This window comes from Salmo trutta, chromosome 27, assembly GCF_901001165.1.
Source record: "Salmo trutta chromosome 27, fSalTru1.1, whole genome shotgun sequence".
NCBI classification, from domain to species: Eukaryota; Metazoa; Chordata; class Actinopteri; order Salmoniformes; family Salmonidae; genus Salmo; species Salmo trutta.
This window is the reverse complement of record NC_042983.1, coordinates 41,080,888-41,102,466: the sequence shown is the minus strand read 5'-3', so window position 1 is coordinate 41,102,466 and position 21,579 is coordinate 41,080,888. Positions and strand designations below refer to the sequence as shown.

Here is a 21,579-nt window from a genome sequence, read left to right as displayed (position 1 = left end):
TATATAAATAAAAAATATATGAATGAGCGATGGCCGAACGGCATAGGCAAGATGCAGTTGATGGTATAGAGTACAGTATATACATATGAGATGAGTAATGTAGGGTATGTAAACATTATATAAAGTGGCATTGTTTAAAGTGGCTAGTGATACATTTATTACATCAATTGTTTTCATTATTTATGTGGCTAGAGATTTGAGTCAGTATGTTGAGTTCTATTATTAGGGGCAATGATGTAAGACGACATCAACACTCCTTTGGGAATACCTGTATTGGAGCTATTGTATTATAGTGTTTAGACATTAGGCATAAATAACATTGGTTACTGGATTAAATAACCACTGTGGTCAATCCCAGTCAAATCAGAGAGCGCGCTCTAAAGACAGTCTGAGCTGAGATTCCTCAGGAGGGGGGGGGGGGGGGGGGGGACCTCATCTTCTATCAACGGCAAAACGCTTTTTTTTGTCCCCAGCCATTTGAAACCAAGAAAATAAATCCTAAAGACACCTGGACTTTTCCATGTGAAAACAACAGTTGCCACTTCTGTTCCATGCATGCTTAGATCCTCAGCGTTCCCTCCAAGTGAAGTTATGTGCATCGCTGCGGGAAGTAGGGGGAACTAAACAAAAACATTTTTTTTAAATCGGAATACTTTTTTTTATTAAATATTATTATTTTCACAAAAATGTAGTGCACTGGGCCTTTAATAGTTCCGTATTAGAGGACCAATATAGACGTCTGTAGCTGGGCAGCCCCAAACATCTTCCCCGTGGCTATGGCTATGTGCAATGGAAAATGCTATTAAAAGATGCCATTTAGATTGGGATTGGGATTGGACTTCTATCCAAATGCATCACCCTAATAGTGATCTGAACTACTGTCTATCCAAAAGCCGATCATTGGGAATCCACGTGTTTATTCATTCACGTTCATGGACTGACTGCATCCAGACAGCTGATATTTAAGTGAGGCTCAGACTTGGGCAGACCATAATAATAGTTGTCCTGTTCATACATGTTAATACTGCCATCTGGTGTTGCAAAAGAGGAACTGTATTCAGTTAGTGTATCATCACTGAATCATTCCCTGGCCTATACAATATTCTATTAATAGCAATTACATTTATAATGTTAGTTAGTGAGCAGACGCTCCAATCCAGTAGTCTCCTTCAGCCATCCTTTACTCACAAGAACACATTCTATACCAGGGAACATTATCCAGAGCGATTTAAAGTAAACTCTACACATGAAAGGTCCACAAGACAGTCAAGTAAAACATAATAATCATCATACTTTATTCAATACAGTGTACACAGTCAGTAATACATAAAAATCACAAGGAACACTTCAAGCTTCCTTATTCGTTGGTGTTTTCTGTACGAGTTCTTCACTCTTAAAGAGCAAGGCTTCACTCGTCTGACTACTGACGATCGCTCGCTCTATGAAATGTCCTGTAGGGTTAAAGGGGAGAGAGAACGGGTGTCAGATACAGCTTGGCACAGTGCCGAGGTCTAGTCCATTGGTAGTGCCGCCGTCCCTAATCCACGTACGCCCCGGAGCAGAGAGGGGTTCCATCCCCTTCCTGTCCCTCTAACCAGTCTTAAAAATGTTCCTTCAATTCATTTCATAATAATAAAAATAATAAGTAGGGAATTTCATGTCGATGTACCAATAGACAGCTGTATTTTAGTCTTCTGGGTTCTAAGTAGGGAATTACATGATGGATATATAAGTGGAGACCACCTCTTCCAGGGCAATAGGAAACACCATATTACATTGTTTAAGGGATATATCAGTGGAGACCACCTCTTCCAGGGCAATAGGAAACACCATATTACATTGTTTAAGGGATATATCAGTGGAGACCACCTCTTCCAGGGCAATAGGAAACACCATATTACATTGTTTAAGGGATATATCAGTGGAGACCACCTCTTCCAGGTCAATAGGAAACACCATATTACATTGTTTAAGGGATATACCAGTGGAGACCACCTCTTCCAGGGCAATAGGAAACACCATATTACATTGTTTAAGGGATATACCAGTGGAGACCACCTCTTCCAGGGCAATAGGAAACACCATATTTCTCTATATACTCAGCCAGGGAAAGGAAGAATCATGTCTAAACCTATTTAGGATGGTTCATTTTATAACTTGAGATTACCGTCATTTCCGGACTATTAAGCGCACCTGAATATAAGCCGCACCCACTGAATTTTTTTAAATATATTATTTTGAACATAAATAAGCCGCACATGTCTATAAGCCGCAGGTGCCTACCGGTAAATTGAAACAAATGAACTTTACACAGGCATTAACGAAACACGGCTTGTAACAAAAATAAATAGGCTTTAACGAAACACGGCTTGTAAAAAGTAGCCTACCAAGAAAGTCATTGCTCCAGACCATATTTCCTTTTCCAACAGCCAGATCAATCGCCTTCAACTTGAAAGCTGCATCATATGCATTTCTCCGTGTCTTTGCCATGATGAGGGTGACAAAATGACTACCGTAATCAGAATGATGGGAAGTTTGAGTGCGCGATTTAATCTAAACAGTAAACTAAAAAGTTGTTTGACCTTAACCCGTTCGGCAATTTCATTGGTCTAATGAAAGCTTCATGCCGCCAAAAAACTGAGCACGTCACAGAATGTGTTTATTTATCTAGATTTTTTTTGAAAGCGGGAAAAATCCATATATTAGCCACGTCATTGTTTAAGCCGCGAGATTCAAAGCGTGGGGGAAAAAAGTAGCGGCTTATAGTCCGGAAATTACGGTAAGCTGAATGTATCTATCTATGATCTTCAATGCGTTTGGGAGCGATTGAGATACATTGTCTAGACACAGCAAAATATTGTCTATGTATAACGAGATGACGTGATCAGCAGATTTTAGGGAACTTGGTGTTTCCTTCGATTGACGAATTGCCTGGGCAAGGGGTTCAATGGATCATAGAAATAGCAAAGGACAAGTTGGATCGCCTTGTCTGCTGCTTCAAGTGATGCTGAACGGCGCAGATATTGCCTGTTAGAACTATGGCTGATGGATTGGCATATAGGATCTTAACCATATGAATGAAATTGGAGCCAATTCCCATATGTTCAGACCAGAGATATGACCATTCTAGTTGATCAAAATCTCTTTCTACATCTAGAGATAAAGCAGCCCAATGAGCTGTTGTTTCTGACGAAGCATTTAAGATATGTAATAGTGGACAGAAGTTATCCCCGAAGATAAACATTTTTAACAAAAACTGCTTTGGTCCATGTGGTTTCGAGACGAGACGACAACATTTTGGAAAATAGTTTTATATTTTTTGTTAATCAAAAATAATGGGAAGAATCATGTCTAAACCACTGGGTGAGAACACAGTGACTTCCTTACCTTTATCTTATAAAAGCGGAATTAGTTCTGTATTCACATCTCTCCTAAATTAACCTTTGTGAATGGCTGTGTTAATCATTTCGAGCAATAGTAGAACTAATTGATTCAAAAATTTTAAATAGACCTCAGAATGAATACCGTCTAATCCAGATAATTTGCCTTTATTCATTCTATCCAATGTCCTTTTGAGATAATTGACAGATTTTGTCTGCAAGCGAGATGTCTTCCACTGCTGAGAGAAGAGGAGTTCTTCATTATTGTAGAGAGGACTTAAGTCTGGCTTCGTTTGGATTTACAATCAGAGGTGTACAGTTCTTTATAGAAGCGGGAGAATATTTGATTGGTTCATTTGGTTTCTGATAGTAATTCCCCCTGTTTCAGATTCAATAGTTACTATATTAGCTAATTGATCATTACTACCTAATGGATGGCAAATTCTGCTAGCTGTATTAATAAATGAAGTTTATAAATATATATCTTTTTAAAGATGGTAGTTATTAATAGTTACGATGATCATACAATACTGATAATCTGATTGTTACATTGTGTCTAACATCATGTGCCTGTATGAGTTCTTGCCTTGTGCTTGCTAACATTCTACTGCTGGGTAAAGTTGTCCCTTGGCTCAGAATCAAAAGAGAACTTCAGTTCACACAGGTGTACAGATCCCCAGGTGTGTTGGATCTAGTGTCTGTGGGTATGTGTGTGTGTGTGTGTGTGTGTGTTGGTTTGTGTGTTGCGTGTGTGTGTGTGTGTGTATGCGTGTCAAATGAAAAACTCAACGAGGTGGTTAAAGGCTGGCCGTCAGATCAAACAATAATTGCGTTCCTCTAGCCCGCACCAAATCGCTTCAGATATGTTCTTACCTGCGTTCTCACAACACACCACACAAATGGAAAACGTAGTTATAAAAATGTGTGGGTTTGTTCGTAGGAAACAATCACACCTATCTAGCAAACAATATCGCATTGCATTTGCTAGGCTTTGCGTTAAAAAGTACAGCTGTCATTCTGTCAGTGGGGACAGAGTCTATACAGCTGTCATTCTGTCAGTGGGGACAGTCTATACAGCTGTCATTCCGTCAGTGGGGACAGTCTATACAGCTGTCATTCTGTCAGTGGGGACAGTCTATACAGCTGTCATTCTGTCAGTGGGGACAGAGTCTATACAGCTGTCATTCTGTCAGTGGGGACAGAGTCTATACAGCTGTCATTCTGTCAGGTGGGACAGTCTATACAGCTGTCATTCTGTCAGTGGGGACAGAGTCTATACAGCTGTGCATTATTGTACTCACATCTCTGAGGCAACCATAGAATTAAATAAATAATAATTTACAGGATCTCTGTGGAGGCAACTCTATATTTTAAATGTGTCCAATAAACTACAATCATCATGATGGTACGTACCAAAGATACCCAGCCGATGGGAACACACTGGCTGTGTGGGTGGAACCTAAGTTTGTATTGTTGTAGTCACATGGCTGAGGCACCATCGAATGAATTTTAACTGTCTAAAGCCCAATGTGATATATGTCAGATCCACTTTAAAAAGCCACCCCCTCTTTTCCACTGCTACTCTCTGTTCATCATATATGCATAGTCACTTTAACCATATCTACATGTACATACTACCTCAATCAGCCTGACTAACCGGTATCTGTATGTAGCCTCTCTACTGCTACTCTCTGTTCGTCATATATGCATAGTCACTTTAACCATATCTACATGTACATACTACCTCAATCAGCCCGACTAACCGGTATCTGTATGTAGCCTCGCTACTGTTATTTTTTACTGTTGTTTTTATTTCTTTACCTACCTATTGTTCACCTAATACATTTTTTCACTATTGGTTAGAGCCTGTAAGTAAACATTTCACTGTAAGGTGAACACCTGTTGTATTCAGCATTTCACTGTAAGGTGAACACCTGTTGTATTCAGCATTTCACTGTGAGGTCTACTACACCTGTTGTATTCAGCATTTCACTGTAAGGTCTACTACACCTGTTGTATTCAGCATTTCACTGTGAGGTCTACTACACCTGTTGTATTCAGCATTTCACTGTGAGCTCTACTACACCTGTTGTATTCAGCATTTCACTGTGAGCTCTACTACACCTGTTGTATTCGGCGCACGTGACAAATAAACTTTGATTTGATGTTTGTCAAATCAAATGAATTAATCATCACGGTAGGTACATACCGAAGCTAGCCGGGCGGTGGGAGCAGACATCCTCGACGACAGTCTGCATGTTGGCTAGAAGCTGCTCCTTGGGCATGTCCAGCTGTGGGGAGGACAACAATGTTGAGCAGTTTTTATTTTTTTCCTGTTAAAAAGTAGACTCAGCGAAATGACATTGCTACTAGTAGCATCGTATCCATTGCTATATTAGCGAGATAATGTGATTTGTACTGAATACAAGGTTGGATTCTTTACACAACACACTAAAAGACAGGGATGGGCTGGCTCTGACTGCATGTGTGGGTAACTCTCTGAGTAGACCCAGGAGCCACTGCGGCCCCTAACGAGTTCGGATTTTTTTATGGCCCCTAACTCGATCAAAGTTAGCCAACCCTGCACGAAAACATTGTGCCGTTCCCCTACCATTTCAAGCTTTAAAAAAACAAAAAACATATTACATAAAAGCAAGCTTTGCTTTTATACTGACTTACAAGACCATCAGGTTTGATTGAGTGAGCTGTTGTCTAGTAATGTGGTGCCTGCCTTTATTTCCTCAAACCTTTATTTTATAAATACGTCATTGAGATTTATTTTCAATTTTTATAATAAACTTTTTTTTTGTCAACATAACAGGTGGTTGTGTGTTGGACACAGTGCTGTGAAAAAGTATTTGCCTCCGTCCTGATTTCTTTTTCTTTTTTTCACATTTGTCACACTTAAATGTTTCAGATCAAACACATTTTAATATTACACAAAGATAACCCAAGTAAAACACAAAATTAAGTTTTTAAGTGATCATTTTATTTATTAAAGGAAAAAAAGCTATCCGAACCTTCATGGCCCTATATGACAAAGTCATTTCCCACCCCTTGTTAAATCATGAATTTACTGTGGTTAATCACATTTTTTGGGAAAGCTGAGTCCAATTTCACTAGCCACACCCAGGCCTGGTTACTGCCAGACCTGTTGAATCAAGAAATCATTTAAATAGAACCTGTCTGACAAAGTGAAGTAGGACAAAAGATCTCAAAAAGCAAGACATCATGCTGCGATCCAAAGACATTCAGGAACAGATGAGAAACAAAGTAATTGACATCTATGAGTCTGGAAAGATTTACAAAACCATTTCTAAAGCTTTGGGACTCCAGCGAACCACAGTGAGAGACATTATCCACAAATGGAGAACATTTGGAACAGTGGTGAACCTTCCCAGGAGTGGCTGCCGGCCTACCGAAATTACCCCAAGAGCACAGCGACGACTCGTCCAAGAGGTCACAAAAGAACCCACAACAACATCTAAAACAGCTGCAGGCCTCACTTGCCTCAGTTAAGGTCAGTGTTCATGACTCAACCATAAGAAAGAGACTGGGCAAAAATGGCATCCATGGCAGAGTTCCCAAAGTGAAAACCACTGCTGACGAAAAAGAACATAAAGGCTCGTCTCACTTTTGGCAAAAAACATCTTGATGATCCCCAAGACTTTTGGGAAAATATTCTGTGGACTGAAGAGACAAAAGTTGAACTTTTTTGGAAGGTTTGCGTCCCGTTACGTCTGGCGTAAAAGTAACACAGCATTTCAGAAAAAGAACATCGTACCAACAGTCAAATATGGTGGTGGTTTTGTGATGTTCTGGGGCTGCTTCGCTGCTTCAGGACCTGGACGACTTGCTGTGATTGATGGAACCATGAATTCTGCTCTACAAAAAAATCCTGAAGGAGAATCTCCGGCCATCAGTTCGTGACCTCAAGCTGAAGCGCACTTGGGTTCTGCAGCAGGACAATGATCCAAAACACACCAGCATGTCCACCTCTGAATGGCTTAAAAAAAAACAAAAAAATGAAGGTTTTGGAGTGGCATAGTCAAAGTCCGGACTTGAATCCGATTGAGTTGCTGTGGCTTGACCTTAAAAAGGCGGTTCATGCTTGAAAACCCTCCAATGTGGCTGAATAAAAACAATTCTGCAAAGAAGAGTGGGTCAAAACTCCTCCACAGCGATGTGAAAGACTCATTGCCAGTTATCGCAAACGCTTGATTGCAGTTGTTGCTGCTGAGGGTGGCACAACCAGTTATTAGGTTTAGGGGGATATTACTTTTTCACATAGGGCCATGAAGGTGCAGATAGCTTTTATTTATTAAAGGGAAAAAAGCTATCACTTAAAAACTACATTGTGTGTTTACTTGGGTGTTTATCTTTGTGTAATATTTACATTTGTTTGATGATTTGAAACATTTAAGTGTGACAAATGTGCAAAAAAAAAAATGAAAACCAGGAAGGAGGCAAATACTTTTTCATTAACAGCTGATTTTCCAGAGGGAAGTGAAAAAACAGAAACCCATTTAAGCCAATATGGTGTAAACTGGAAAAATATTCTTTACAACAGCTATGTTGGCTTGTAGCCACCTAACGTTACAACAGCCTTGATGGCTTGTAGCCAGCTAATGTTACAACAGCCTTGTAGTTAGCTAACATTTCAACAACCTTGATGGCTTGTAGCTAGCCAATGTTACTGGTCAACACTAGTTGGCTAGCGAACTGGCAATAGCAGCCAAGGGGCGTTCGCCATCTTATTCGTTTGTGCTCAGTCTGTTTACACGCAAGTGTCAAGGCCAACAGTTCATACATATGACTTCAGCCATGTGGAAAACCTTCCATAGGAAAATATAGCTACCTTCCTTTGCTTGTGGCTTTCCTCTCATACAACTGGTGTTAGCTAGCTAGCTACTAGCACTGTTGCTGCGCAGCCCATGTGCTTTGGTCCGGTTTTAGAACTCATGAGATTCGGCTGAAAATATGTCAGAAATGTAACAAAAAATGGTAGCACATCATTGGACAGAAATGAGCACGAGAGCGATAAATTATCAATTTAATTTAAAAAAAAATAAAAAAATGTTGCACCTACAAATTTAGTCAATCTGACATTTTTAATCCAATGGTCACTTTATGGATGCTATAATCTGGTTTTAATCCGAGGTCTAGAATTTGAGCACATGGGCGCAGAAAATACTCTGAAAACTAAATTGCTAACAACCCTGTTAAAAATCTGAAATGTGGATTTCGGTAACTGCCGGACAGCTCATGACGAGAGGAGGGGGAGTGTGTTGTGTAACCTCCCAAATTGATTTTGCGAATTTTCATCGACATTGGTGTCATTTTGACTTAGATATGATAGTAGGGAGATTTTAATTGAGTATTTGGCATCACCCCCACAATAATTGAACTCTAGTAACGTATGAATCTGGCAGACATTTATGGTATGTAAAGATCACACACATATGCTTCATGGTTTGGGTGTACGAATGATTGTAGGCAACTCCCAACGCCTTCAGACTTACCGTTCCTACTCTAGTGATGACAGTGTTCCTTCAGACATACCGTTCCTACTCTAGTGATGACAGTGTTCCTTCAGACTTACCGTTCCTACTCTAGTGATGACAGTGTTCCTTCAGACATACCGTTCCTACTCTAGTGATGACAGTGTTCCTTCAGACATACCGTTCCTACTCTAGTGATGACAGTGTTCCTTCAGACATACCGTTCCTACTCTAGTGATGACAGTGTTCCTTCAGACTTACCGTTCCTACTCTAGTGATGACAGTGTTCCTTCAGACATACCGTTCCTACTCTAGTGATGACAGTGTTCCTTCAGACATACCGTTCCTACTCTAGTGATGACAGTGTTCCTTCAGACATACCGTTCCTACTCTAGTGATGACAGCGTCCTTCTCCACTGTATATTCATGGCCAGTCTTGAACAACTCCAGCATCTTGGTAATGTCGACTCCAACCGACCCTGAAACGGTGAGAGAGAGACATGATTGTCATGTACTCCTAACTTCTACCTCTCTGAGCCTGGTTCCTCTCAAGTAAAATGGGGGGGTGGGGGTGATAAACCGAAAATACCGACCACTTACCGCAGGCATTGTGTTGACAGAGTTCATTACGATAAGAACGTTAGCCTATTCTAGAGAAATGTGACGTTTAAAAATTAAATACATTTTTGCTAACATGAGTGATATTTAAGGATGTCTACAACCATCAAACTAGCAGTGGTTCAAAGGATAATAAAAACAAGTGTGGTACAGATGAATGTTAGAAACTAACATTTATCATTAAATCGCATCAATTCAGGCAATTTGTTACAATATGAATTTTTGTTAATATTTCCCCGCTCGAAGTTTCTTTCTTCCAGGGAATTTATTTGTCACTGTGCTTCTGCTTGCTCTTTTCGGGGATCTAAGGGCGGGTTACTGTAAAGGACTTTCGTAAAGAGGACTATATATGCAAATACAATTTGATTGGTTGGTTGGTTGGTTGGTTGGTGGAGCGTGACCAACCTCTCTTGTTCTTCGGGAACTTTTTGCGCAGTTTGTTCTTCAGAGGCAGTAGTTTGGAGATCATGTCTGGGACCGCTACGTAGAAATCGGCATCCACTTCATCATCTAAGATCTACAATCATTAAGGACAACAGGTTGAGACATTAACTAAAACAAATGTGTGTGTGGAGAGAGAGAGACAGAGAGAGAGAGAGACACAGAGAGAGAGAGACACAGAGAGAGAGACAGAGAGAGAGAGACACAGAGAGAGAGAGACACAGAGAGAGAGAGACACAGAGAGAGAGACAGAGAGAGAGAGAGAGAGAGAGACACAGAGACACAGAGAAAGAGAGACAGAGAGAGACACAGAGAGAGACTTGTGAAACTCACTCTTTGCACAAGGTCGGCCCCTCCCACAAACGCAGCTCCGTTCTCCTGGGCTACTTTAGCTTGATCAGGATTCTGTACAGAAATAGACATACAGACACAGTGTCATTCATTTACACAGTAATATCGTATGAGAAAAATGCATGGGACCTATCCTGACATGGGGAGGGGGGGCTATGAAGGTAACTCCCAATCACATGTGAAATCACAGTTCATTCGTGATGTGTGCAGGATACAGCTGGTGTAAACGGTACAGTGAAATGCTTACTTGCAATGTAACAGTGTTATGGAACGTTACATTAAGGGCGTTTATTTTAGCTAAGAATTCACCCCCCTGCCGAGTCTAATAAAATATATAGACATAATATATGTCATTTAGCAGACGCTTACAGTACAGTGAGCGCATACATGTTTTGTTTGCGCAATGCGGGAATTGAACCCACGACCTTGATGTTGCTAGCGATACTTTCTTACTGAGGCACACAGAACCTCGAAGCCTCTTTTTACTGAAACATGCTAGTTGACATACCGATCATGTATTTTCATACATCACTGCCAGCTTAACAAAAGAACTCCAATAGAACGACTGATTCAAATATAAAAACGACTCAGGAGGAACTCTGCAATGTCCATCAAGGAAGACACAGCAGACTTATTACTAATTTAATTACTGATTTAATATTTAGTTAGGATGAAGGGAGATGATCAAGTGTTAACAGTAGTTGATAGCAGTCATATAACAAACCTCTGTGAAAACTGCAACTTTGTTGACTTCTGTCTTGAACGGGTGTGGCAAATGAACTGTGCTGACAAAAGGATCCACTTTTTTCTGGAAGAGGAAGATTCAAACCAAGCAGGTAAATACTGTACATCTTTGTGCTGCTGTGAACTCAACGCCTACATTTAAAAAAAAAAAAAAAAAAACAATATGCGCATAACAGATGAAGAAATCTGGATTTTACTAAAACATATTTACCTTCCATGACATAGGTCACCATGACAACACAAAGTGTACTTCCCAAACGGCACACCAGCCAGTACCTAGTGCACTACTTTTGAACAGAGTCTATAGGGCCCTGGGTCAAAAGTAGTGCACTATATAGGGAATGAAGTGCCATTTGAGACAAAACCCAACCTCTAAAATGTTTTATCTTAGTTTCGAGTGCTCTGAATATATTCTGCATTTCAACATCAGCTTTGCATAGTTATAGAGGCAATCTATGACTGTTACATCCATTTTTTGACTTTTGTATTAATGATACAGTACTGTGAGGAAGGACGTACACCCCCTAAAAAGTGGAGTATTTATTTTTTTATACATATTTTTAACATTAGGATACGTTATCTTCATTTCAACACCGACAGATAAAGGTTACCTAATTTAACAAATAACACTGAAATTATATTTGCAACCATTTATTTAACAAAATTCTACAGAAATGCAATTTCCTTGTGCGGAAAACAATAAGTACAGCCCACTTCAATAGGTTGTGTTGCCCCCAGAAATCACTTCACGTAGACGTTTCTTGTGTCCATCGGTCGACTGGGAGGAGTTTTTGTTCACTCTTGCATGTACGGCCCGCTTCAAGTCCCCCTCAGCATTTCTACAGGATCAACACCTGGGCTTTGACTCCATAACCCTCCATTTCTACAGGATCAACACCTGGGCTTTGACTCTATAACCCTCCATTTCTACAGGATTAACATCTGGGCTTTGACTCTATAACGCTCCATTTCTACAGGATTAACATCTGGGCTTTGACTCCATAACCCTCCATTTCTACAGGATTAACATCTGGGCTTTGACTCTATAACCCTCCATTTCTACAGGATTAAAACCTGGGCTTTGACTCCATAACCCTCCATTTCTATAGGATCAACACCTGGGCTTTGACTCCATAACCCTCCATTTCTATAGGATCAACACCTGGGCTTTGACTCCATAACCCTCCATTTCTATAGAATCAACACCTGGGCTTTGACTCCATAACCCTCCATTTCTATAGGATCAACACCTGGGCTTTGACTCCATAACCCTCCATTTCTATAGGATCAACACCTGGGCTTTGACTCCATAACCCTCCATTTCTATAGGATCAACACCTGGGCTTTGACTCCATAACCCTCCATTTCTATAGGATCAACACCTGGGCTTTGACTCCATAACCCTCCATTTCTATAGAATCAACACCTGGGCTTTGACTCCATAACCCTCCATTTCTATAGGATCAACACCTGGGCTTTGACTCCATAACCCTCCATTTCTATAGGATCAACACCTGGGCTTTGACTCCATAACCCTCCATTTCTATAGGATCAACACCTGGGCTTTGACTCCATAACCCTCCATTTCTATAGGATCAACACCTGGGCTTTGACTCCATAACCCTCCATTTCTATAGGATCAACACCTGGGCTTTGACTCCATAACCCTCCATTTCTATAGGATCAACACCTGGGCTTTGACTCCATAACCCTCCATTTCTACAGGATCAACACCTGGGCTTTGACTCCATAACCCTCCATTTCTTACTTCTGATCCATTTTTAGTTCAACTTTAGCTTTACCGTTATTTTACCAGGTAAATTAACAGAGAACACATTCTTATTTACAGAAACGACACCCTACACAGGGCAATGTGTGCCCTGGGGCATTGGGATATTTTATATACTCATTAAGTATGTAGTATACAGTATGTTAGTATGGGTATTCGAACACAGCCATGCACTCTGACATTGATTGGGCGAAGAGATGCCTGTAGATCACTTGATGTTAGCCTGTACTTCTTTTAAGTATCCTTCTGTCAGCTCTTGGGCTGAATTTGGTGAGACGGCCTGTCCTAGATAGATCACCTGTGGTGTGAAATGTTCTCCCATTTGTCGATTATCTGTCAGACAGTGGAATGATTTGACTTCAAATAGCTTGGAAATGGTTGTGTAACTCCTCAGAGTCATGGGCCTCAGCAATCTCAGAGAGCTTTATTGATCTTGGCATGACATGTTTACCTCTCACCTGTATAATTAAGACCAAAACAAAGTTTCAGATTTTTTTTGATACAAGACCGAGTTACACTAATGATTTTATAATAATTTGCACCTGATTCTAATTTTAGCCATTTGATTGGATGATAAAAGGTAGGGATGTATGAACACATGGAAATTGCATAAATTATTGCAAAAGTGTAATTTCAGTGTTATTTGATAAATTAGGTTATCTGTCAATTAGCGTTGAAAATGAAGATCAGATATCCATATGTCCAAAAAGACAACTTTTCAGGGTGTGTACTTCCTTACTGCAACGCGGAGTGCCTGGATTACATCCCTTAGCCGTGGTATATTGGTCATATACCACAAACCCCTAAGATGCCATTTTGCTCTTTTAAAAGTGGTTACCAAGTTAATTAGAGCAGTATAAAAGTGATGTTCGTTAAACTGTCTAAGCCCACAGGAACCCAAAAGTAAAAGATAGTTTTATTTCTTTGTAAACAATGTAAACAAACACCGTATATGTCTCAAAACACAGTTAAAACTACAATTTTGATACCACGGCTGGTTAGACCTTGCAGCCATAGCGATATCTAGGACTTTGAGAGTGGTTATTTTCCAGCGTCACACCTTATCCTTTTACCAAAACAGTGGCAGGGTGACCCAGTTTCTTATTGTTTGAACGGCAGATAGCGGCTTTAACGAGGGGACACATCAGTGCTACTCCAGACGGGGACGTTGGATACGCTACTGGTGAACTGTGATGAAGCTCAAAAAAACCTTTATTCCACATGAAACCCCTTGGAGGAGTGACATTCACCATCTAATATATATATATAGGACATATAGCAGGCGCCTCGTTGGATGACAACGAACTGTGCGTTTGTTGTTGTTGTTGGTGGTATCAAGCATGTATTAAGCGTTTGGCCAGGTTTTAGAACGACTACCCAGCTCCTTTCTTCTCAACATGTCCGTGACGTAACAATACCTCCGCCAGTAAACGACCCGCCGTAAAAACAAGCAAAACAGAGCAGAGAAATTAACGGACGTTTTTTTTTATGATTAGCATTGGGGATAATTTGTATCCAAGTCTGTACAGTGTTGTGGTATCAACAAAGTGCTTTCACTGGACATCTTGACAAATCAGAAATTAACAGCACAAAACGGAAGCATCAGTTATCACTTAGCAATGGCTATGGAGGAGAAAGTGGTGCTCTCTGAACGTTCAGACAGAAACTGCATTGGCCAAACTCTCCATTTCTATATGAATCTGGTTTCATCGTTCCCTGCAGGCATCACCTCTGCCATAACCACAGCTAGACTGCAGAGTGTAGTTCTACAAATTCACAAGATGAAACAAGTGAGAAAAATTCCGTGAAGAAATTCAACACCCCTTGTTAGGACAATAAAAGTTTGCTTTCATTTTTGAAGCAAACTCCACCACTATCCTACCAAGGGGTGTTGAATATCTTCACATCTTTAGTGTGATCTGCTACACAGTTCATGAACAGCTGCTTAAAAAGGGAGGTAGTGACAGCATTTATTTTTCTCCGAAGAGAAGAACTAAAATCAAAGAAAAAAAAAACATCTGGTATCTTTTGCTAGTCCGTACCTTTTTCTCCAGCTTCATGTCCAACTTGAGGTTGATATAAACAGGCTGGTCCAGAGTTGTATAGTCCAGCGTCTGGAAATTCTTTAGCATGTCCACAGCCACCGCAGTCTCATACACCGGCTTGGGGTAGAACCTGGTCACGTACACGTCATCCACCGGTAGCCACGCCGTCAGCCCATACGGTTTGTGACGACCTGTGTTGTCTATAGGCTTCTGCTCTTTCTTCTCCTCTTTCTCCTTGTCGTCTTTTTTGTCTTTTTTAAATGTCCTGAAGAGAGAAAATATGTTTGTGTTATTTCAATGTCCTGAAGAGAGAAAATATGTTTGTGTTATTTCAATGCCCTGTAGAGAGAAAATATGTTTGTGTTACTTCAATGTCCTGTAGAGAGAAAATATGTTTGTGTTATTTCAATGCCCTGTAGAGAGAAAATATGTTTGTGTTATTTCAATGCCCTGTAGAGAGAAAATATGTTTGTGTTACTTCAATGCCCTGTAGAGAGAAAATATGTTTGTGTTATTTCAATGCCCTGTAGAGAGAAAATATGTTTGTGTTACTTCAATGCCCTGTAGAGAGAAAATATGTTTGTGTTATTTCAATGTCCTGTAGAGAGAAAATATGTTTGTGTTACTTCAATGCCCTGTAGAGAGAAAATATGTTTGTGTTATTTCAATGCCCTGTAGAGAGAAAATATGTTTGTGTTACTTCAATGCCCTGTAGAGAGAAAATATGTTTGTGTTATTTCAATGTCCTGTAGAGAGAAAATATGTTTGTGTTATTTCAATGCCCTGTAGAGAGAAAATATGTTTGTGTTATTTCAATGCCCTGTAGAGAGAAAATATGTTTGTGTTTTTCAATGCCCTGTAGAGAGAAGAAAATGTGTTTGTGTTATTTCAATGCCCTGTAGAGATGAAATATGTTTGTGTTATTTCAATGCCCTGTAGAGATGAAATATGTTTGTGTTATTTCAATGCCCTGTAGAGAGAAAACATGTTTGCGTTATTTCAATGCCCTGTAGAGAGAAAATATGTTTGCGTTATTTCAATGCCCTGTAGAGATGAAACATGTTTGCGTTATTTCAATGCCCTGTAGAGAGAAAATATGTTTGTGTTATTTCAATGCCCTGTAGAGAGAAAACATGTTTGCGTTATTTCAATGCCCTGTAGAGATGAAATATGTTTGTGATTTTTTTTGACTGGTGGGTGTTGTCTGATGGGGAATAATGATGTCTAAGATAAATGCATGCCTACATGTAGATGCTCATTCAGCAAACAACACATTTTATGTTCCATCTGACTCTGTGAAAGGAGAACATTCGATGTGTGTGTGTGTTAAATGACTTACTTCGCGGCAGCATAGGTCCTAACAGGGAGATGTCTGGGTGCAACCGGAGAAACACTTGTATATGCTGGAATACCAGCCACCAGGAGATGTCTTTGGCATCCTGCTAAAACTAAGAGAACATACATAGCAGGTCAGCCTGATTATCACCACTACATTCATTTTCCAGTGGTGTAAAGTAACTAAGTTAAAATACTTTGAAGAACCACTTCAAGCGGGAATCCTTAACGGTGAATCAACCACATTAATTTACGATATTACAACAAAGAAGTTAACGCAAACCAATAGTTTTTTTCTCTCCCTCAGACATCTAAGCATGCACGATATAAGAGCACAATATATACAGCAATGTTTCCTCCCCTCCCCATGCTGCGGGCCCTTCCTTAGCTCGGCAACAAAAACAATAACGGTGGTGGGGCAGCCAGAGGCGCCATTTTTCAAAGACTGTGGATTCCATCTTTAGGTAGTATCTGTACTTCACCGTTAAGATTTGACAACTTTTACGTCACTACATTCCTAAAGAAAATAATGTACCTTTAACTCCATACATTTTCCGTGACACCCAAAAGTACTTGTTGTATTTCGAATGCTTAGAAGGACAACAAAATGGTCACATTCACACACTTATCAAGAGAACATCCCTGGTCTTCCCTATTGCCTCTGATCTGGCGTATTCACGAAACACAAATCCTTTGTTGTAAATGATTGAGTATGCCCCTGGCTATCCGCTAATAAAAACAAGAAAAGCATATCATCTGGTTTGTTTAAAATAAGGAATTTGAAATGATTTATACTTTTACTTTTGATACTTAAGTATATTTCAAACCAAATACTTTTACTCAAGTAGTATTTCACTGGGTGACTTTCACTTGAGGGTAAATCCATTCGAAGTCAATAACTTTGACAGCACCTCTTATGGTTTGAAGGAAACCTTCCACACATACAATGCATTAAAAACACAAAACTGAAATATCACATTTACATAAGTATTCAGACCCTTTATTCAGTAATTTGTTGAAGCAGCGAATACAGCCTTGAGTCTTCTTGGGTATCATGCTAGAAGCTTGGCACACCTGTATTTGGGGTTTTTCTACCATTATTCTCTGCAGATCCTCTCAAGCTCTGTCAGGTTGGATGGGGAGCGTCGCTGCACAGCTATTTTCAGGTCTCTCCAGAGATGTTCAAATTGGGTTAAAGTCTGGGCTCTGGCTGGGCCACTCAAGGCCACTCTTGTCCCGAAGCCACTCCTGCGTTGTCTTGGCTGTGTGCTCCCTCTGTACTTTTCTCCGTTCATCTTTCCCTCAATCCTGACTAGTCTCTCAGTCCCTGCCACTGAAAAACATCCCCACAGCATGATGCTGCCACTACCATGCTTCACCAAAGGGATGGTGCCAGGTTTCCTCCAGATGTGACGCATGGCATTCAGGCCAAAGAGTTCAATCTTGGTTTCATCAGACCAGAGAATCTTCTTTGTCATGGTCAAAGTCCTTTAGGTGACTTTTGGCAAACTCCAAGGGGGCTGTCATGTGCCTTTTACTGAGGAGTGGCTTCCATCTGGCCACTCTACCAAAAAGGCCTGATTTGGTGGAGTTCTGCAGAGATGGTTGTCCTTTTGGAAGATTTTCCCATCTCCACAGAGGAACAATGGAGCTCTGTCAGAGTGACCACTGGGTTCTTGTTCACCTCCCTGACCAAGGCCCTTCTCCCCCGATTGCTCAGTTTGGCCAGGCGGCCAGCTCTAGGAAGAGTTTTGGTGGTTCCAAACTTCTTCCATTAAGAATGATGGAGGCCACTGTGTTCTTGGGGACCTTCGATGTTGCAGACATCCTTTCTCGGACCTCTACGGACAATTCCTTCGACCTCATGACTTGGTTTTTTACTCTAACATGCACTGTCAACTGTGGGACCTTAAACAGACAGCTGTATGCCTTTCCAAGTCATGTCCAATTAATTGAATTTAGCACAGCTGGGCTACAATCAAGTTATAGAAATATCTCAAGGATGATCAATGGAAACAGGATGCACCTGAGCTCAATTTCAAGTCTCATAGCAAAGGGTCTGAATACTTAGGTAAATAAGGTACGTTTTTTTTTTATAAATGTGCAACATTTTCTAAAAACCTGTTTTCGCTTTGTCATTATGGGGTATAGTGTGTAGATTGATGAAATAAAATCTTTCCTCATCAAATTTAGAATAAGGATGTAAAGTAACAAAATGTGGAAAAAGTCAAGGGGTCTGAATACTTTTCCAACAGGGAAAAAGTCACACTGCCCCGAGCTGGAGATATGAGGTCAGTTACCTTCCCTGGTCAGCTGGAGATATCAGGTCAGTTACCTTCCCTGGTCAGCTGGAGATATCAGGTCAGTTACCTTCCCTGGTCAGCAGTCAGCTGGAGATATCAGGTCAGTTACCTTCCCTGGTCAGCTGGAGATATCAGGTCAGTTACCTTCCCTAGTCAGCTGGAGATATCAGGTCAGTTACCTTCCCTAGTCAGCTGGAGATATCAGGTCAGTTACCTTCCCTAGTCAGCTGGAGATATCAGGTCAGTTATCTTCGCCGGTCAGCTGGAGATATCAGGTCAGTTACCTTCCCTAGTCAGCTGGAGATATCAGGTCAGTTACCTTCCCTAGTCAGCTGGAGATATCAGGTCAGTTACCTTCCCTGGTCAGCTGGAGATATCAGGTCAGTTACCTTCCCTGGTCAGCTGGAGATATCAGGTCAGTTACCTTCCCTGGTCAGCTGGAGATATCAGGTTAGTTACCTTCCCTAGTCAGCTGGAGATATCAGGTCAGTTACCTTCCCTAGTCAGCTGGAGATGTCAGGTCAGTTACCTTCCCTAGTCAGCTGGAGATATCAGGTCAGTTACCTTCCCTGGTCAGCTGGAGATATCAGGTCAGTTACCTTCCCTGGTCAGCTGGAGATATCAGGTCAGTTACCTTTCCTAGTCAGCAGTCAGCTGGAGATATCAGGTCAGTTACCTTCCCTGGTCAGCTGGAGATATCAGGTCAGTTACCTTCCCTGGTCAGCTGGAGATATCAGGTCAGTTACCTTCCCTGGTCAGCTGGAGATAGCAGGTCAGTTACCTTCCCTAGTCAGCAGTCAGCTGGAGATATCAGGTCAGTTACCTTCCCTGGTCAGCTGGAGATATCAGGTCAGTTACCTTCCCTAGTCAGCAGTCAGCTGGAGATATCAGGTCAGTTACCTTCCCTGGTCAGCTGGAGATATCAGGTCAGTTACCTTCCCTGGTCAGCTGGAGATATCAGGTCAGTTACCTTCCCTAGTCAGCTGGAGATATCAGGTCAGTTACCTTCCCTGGTCAGCTGGAGATATCAGGTCAGTTACCTTCCCTGGTCAGCTGGAGATATCAGGTCAGTTTCCTTCCCTGGTCAGCTGGAGATATCAGGTCAGTTACCTTCCCTGTTCAGCTGGAGATATCAGGTCAGTTACCTTCCCTGGTCAGCAGTCAGCTGGAGATATCAGGTCAGTTACCTTCCCTGGTCAGCTGGAGATATCAGGTCAGTTACCTTCCCTAGTCAGCAGTCAGCTGGAGATATCAGGTCAGTTACCTTCCCTGGTCAGCTGGAGATAGCAGGTCAGTTACCTTCCCTAGTCAGCAGTCAGCTGGAGATATCAGGTCAGTTACCTTCCCTGGTCAGCTGGAGATATCAGGTCAGTTACCTTCCCTAGTCAGCTGGAGATATCAGGTCAGTTACCTTCCCTAGTCAGCTGGAGATATCAGGTCAGTTACCTTCCCTGGTCAGCTGGAGATATCAGGTCAGTTACCTTCCCTGTTCAGCTGGAGATATCAGGTCAGTTACCTTCCCTGGTCAGCTGGAGATATCAGGTCAGTTACCTTCCCTGGTCAGCTGGAGATATCAGGTCAGTTACCTTTCCTAGTCAGCAGTCAGCTGGAGATATCAGGTCAGTTACCTTCCCTGGTCAGCTGGAGATATCAGGTCAGTTACCTTCCCTAGTCAGCAGTCAGCTGGAGATATCAGGTCAGTTACCTTCCCTAGTCAGCTGGAGATATCAGGTCAGTTACCTTCCCTGGTCAGCTGGAGATATCAGGTCAGTTACCTTCCCTGGTCAGCTGGAGATATCAGGTCAGTTACCTTCCCTGGTCAGCTGGAGATATCAGGTCAGTTACCTTCCCTGGTCAGCTGGAGATATCAGGTCAGTTACCTTCCCTGGTCAGCTGGAGATATCAGGTCAGTTACCTTCCCTGGTCAGCTGGAGATATCAGGTCAGTTACCTTCCCTAGTCAGCTGGAGATATCAGGTCAGTTACCTTCCCTGGTCAGCTGGAGATATCAGGTCAGTTACCTTCCCTGGTCAGCTGGAGATATCAGGTCAGTTACCTTCCCTGGTCAGCTGGAGATATCAGGTCAGTTACCTTCCCTGTTCAGCTGGAGATATCAGGTCAGTTACCTTCCCTGGTCAGCAGTCAGCTGGAGATATCAGGTCAGTTATCACCATCTTTACTTTTACTCAAATATGAACATTTAGTACTTTTTCCACCACTGGACGTTTCAGCTGTCCAGTTAATAGTATATATTTTTTTTTAACCAGGCAATTATTTAAGAACAAATTATTTGCAATGACGGCCTACACCGGCCAAACCAGGACGACGCTGGGTCAATAGTGCGCCGCCCTGTGAGACTCCCAATCACGGCCGGTTGTGATTCAGCCTGGATTGCTGATTGATTGTTTAAAGTATAGACGCATTTCACCCAACAATCTGTGAAGTTTAGCCAACTTAGAAACATGAATTCAACATATCCAAAAAGCTTTGCATAGTAACGTTAGGAGAAAAAGTACAAGAATCGTATTCAAAACAAGTCAGACATTGTGTCATCACGCCCACCAGCATAGACACGGCTGGGCAGGTCAGTTAACCAAACTAGAAAACGAGTTAGCGCACAGTGGTTAATTTATGGACGCGATTTAACCCTAAAAATATATAGCAACACAACTGGTTAGTTAGTCATATACTGGCGATAGTAGCTATAACACTAGAACTTGCTAAAAAAAATCTAACCTCGCTAGTTAGCGCAATGCTTGCTAACGATAGCTAATTAGCTACTGGCTGGAGTCAGCCGCTAAGAACTAAGCCGGTATTTTATTGGCAAGTAATGATTAATATCGACATTTTAATGTAAAAAGTTGAATTGCATGAGAACAGACATAAAACAGTTTGTGGAACTGACCTTTTACAATCCTCATGCAGGTTGCCATATTTGGTTTATACAGGTGTCCTTCATTCAATTCGTCTCGTTTAGAAACGACGGAAAAGTAAACTTTGGTTCCGATCGGCACATATAAGGCCCGTGCAAGTTGGAATTCAAAATGGTTAAATTAAATTAGGGTTAAATTAA

General features: G+C 41.3%; 1 protein-coding gene across 2 annotated transcripts; it reads right to left on the bottom strand.

The window, feature by feature from the left end:
• Positions 1-1,271: 1,271 nt before the first annotated feature.
• On the bottom strand, positions 1,272-21,517 carry mrpl1 (mitochondrial ribosomal protein L1). Of its 2 annotated transcripts, XM_029718039.1 has the most exons (9): positions 21,412-21,517; positions 16,209-16,317; positions 14,867-15,134; positions 11,016-11,099; positions 10,274-10,345; positions 9,905-10,016; positions 9,263-9,360; positions 5,590-5,671; positions 1,272-1,451 (listed from the first exon to the last, which is right to left on the bottom strand). In XM_029718039.1, exons 1-9 carry the CDS (start codon positions 21,437-21,439, stop codon positions 1,348-1,350), a joined length of 957 nt encoding a protein of 318 aa, XP_029573899.1. In that variant the 5' UTR covers positions 21,440-21,517; the 3' UTR covers positions 1,272-1,347. The 2 variants fall into 2 exon arrangements, with proteins under 2 accessions (XP_029573899.1, XP_029573900.1); XM_029718040.1 differs by lacking the exon at positions 11,016-11,099.
• Positions 21,518-21,579: the final 62 nt, after the last annotated feature.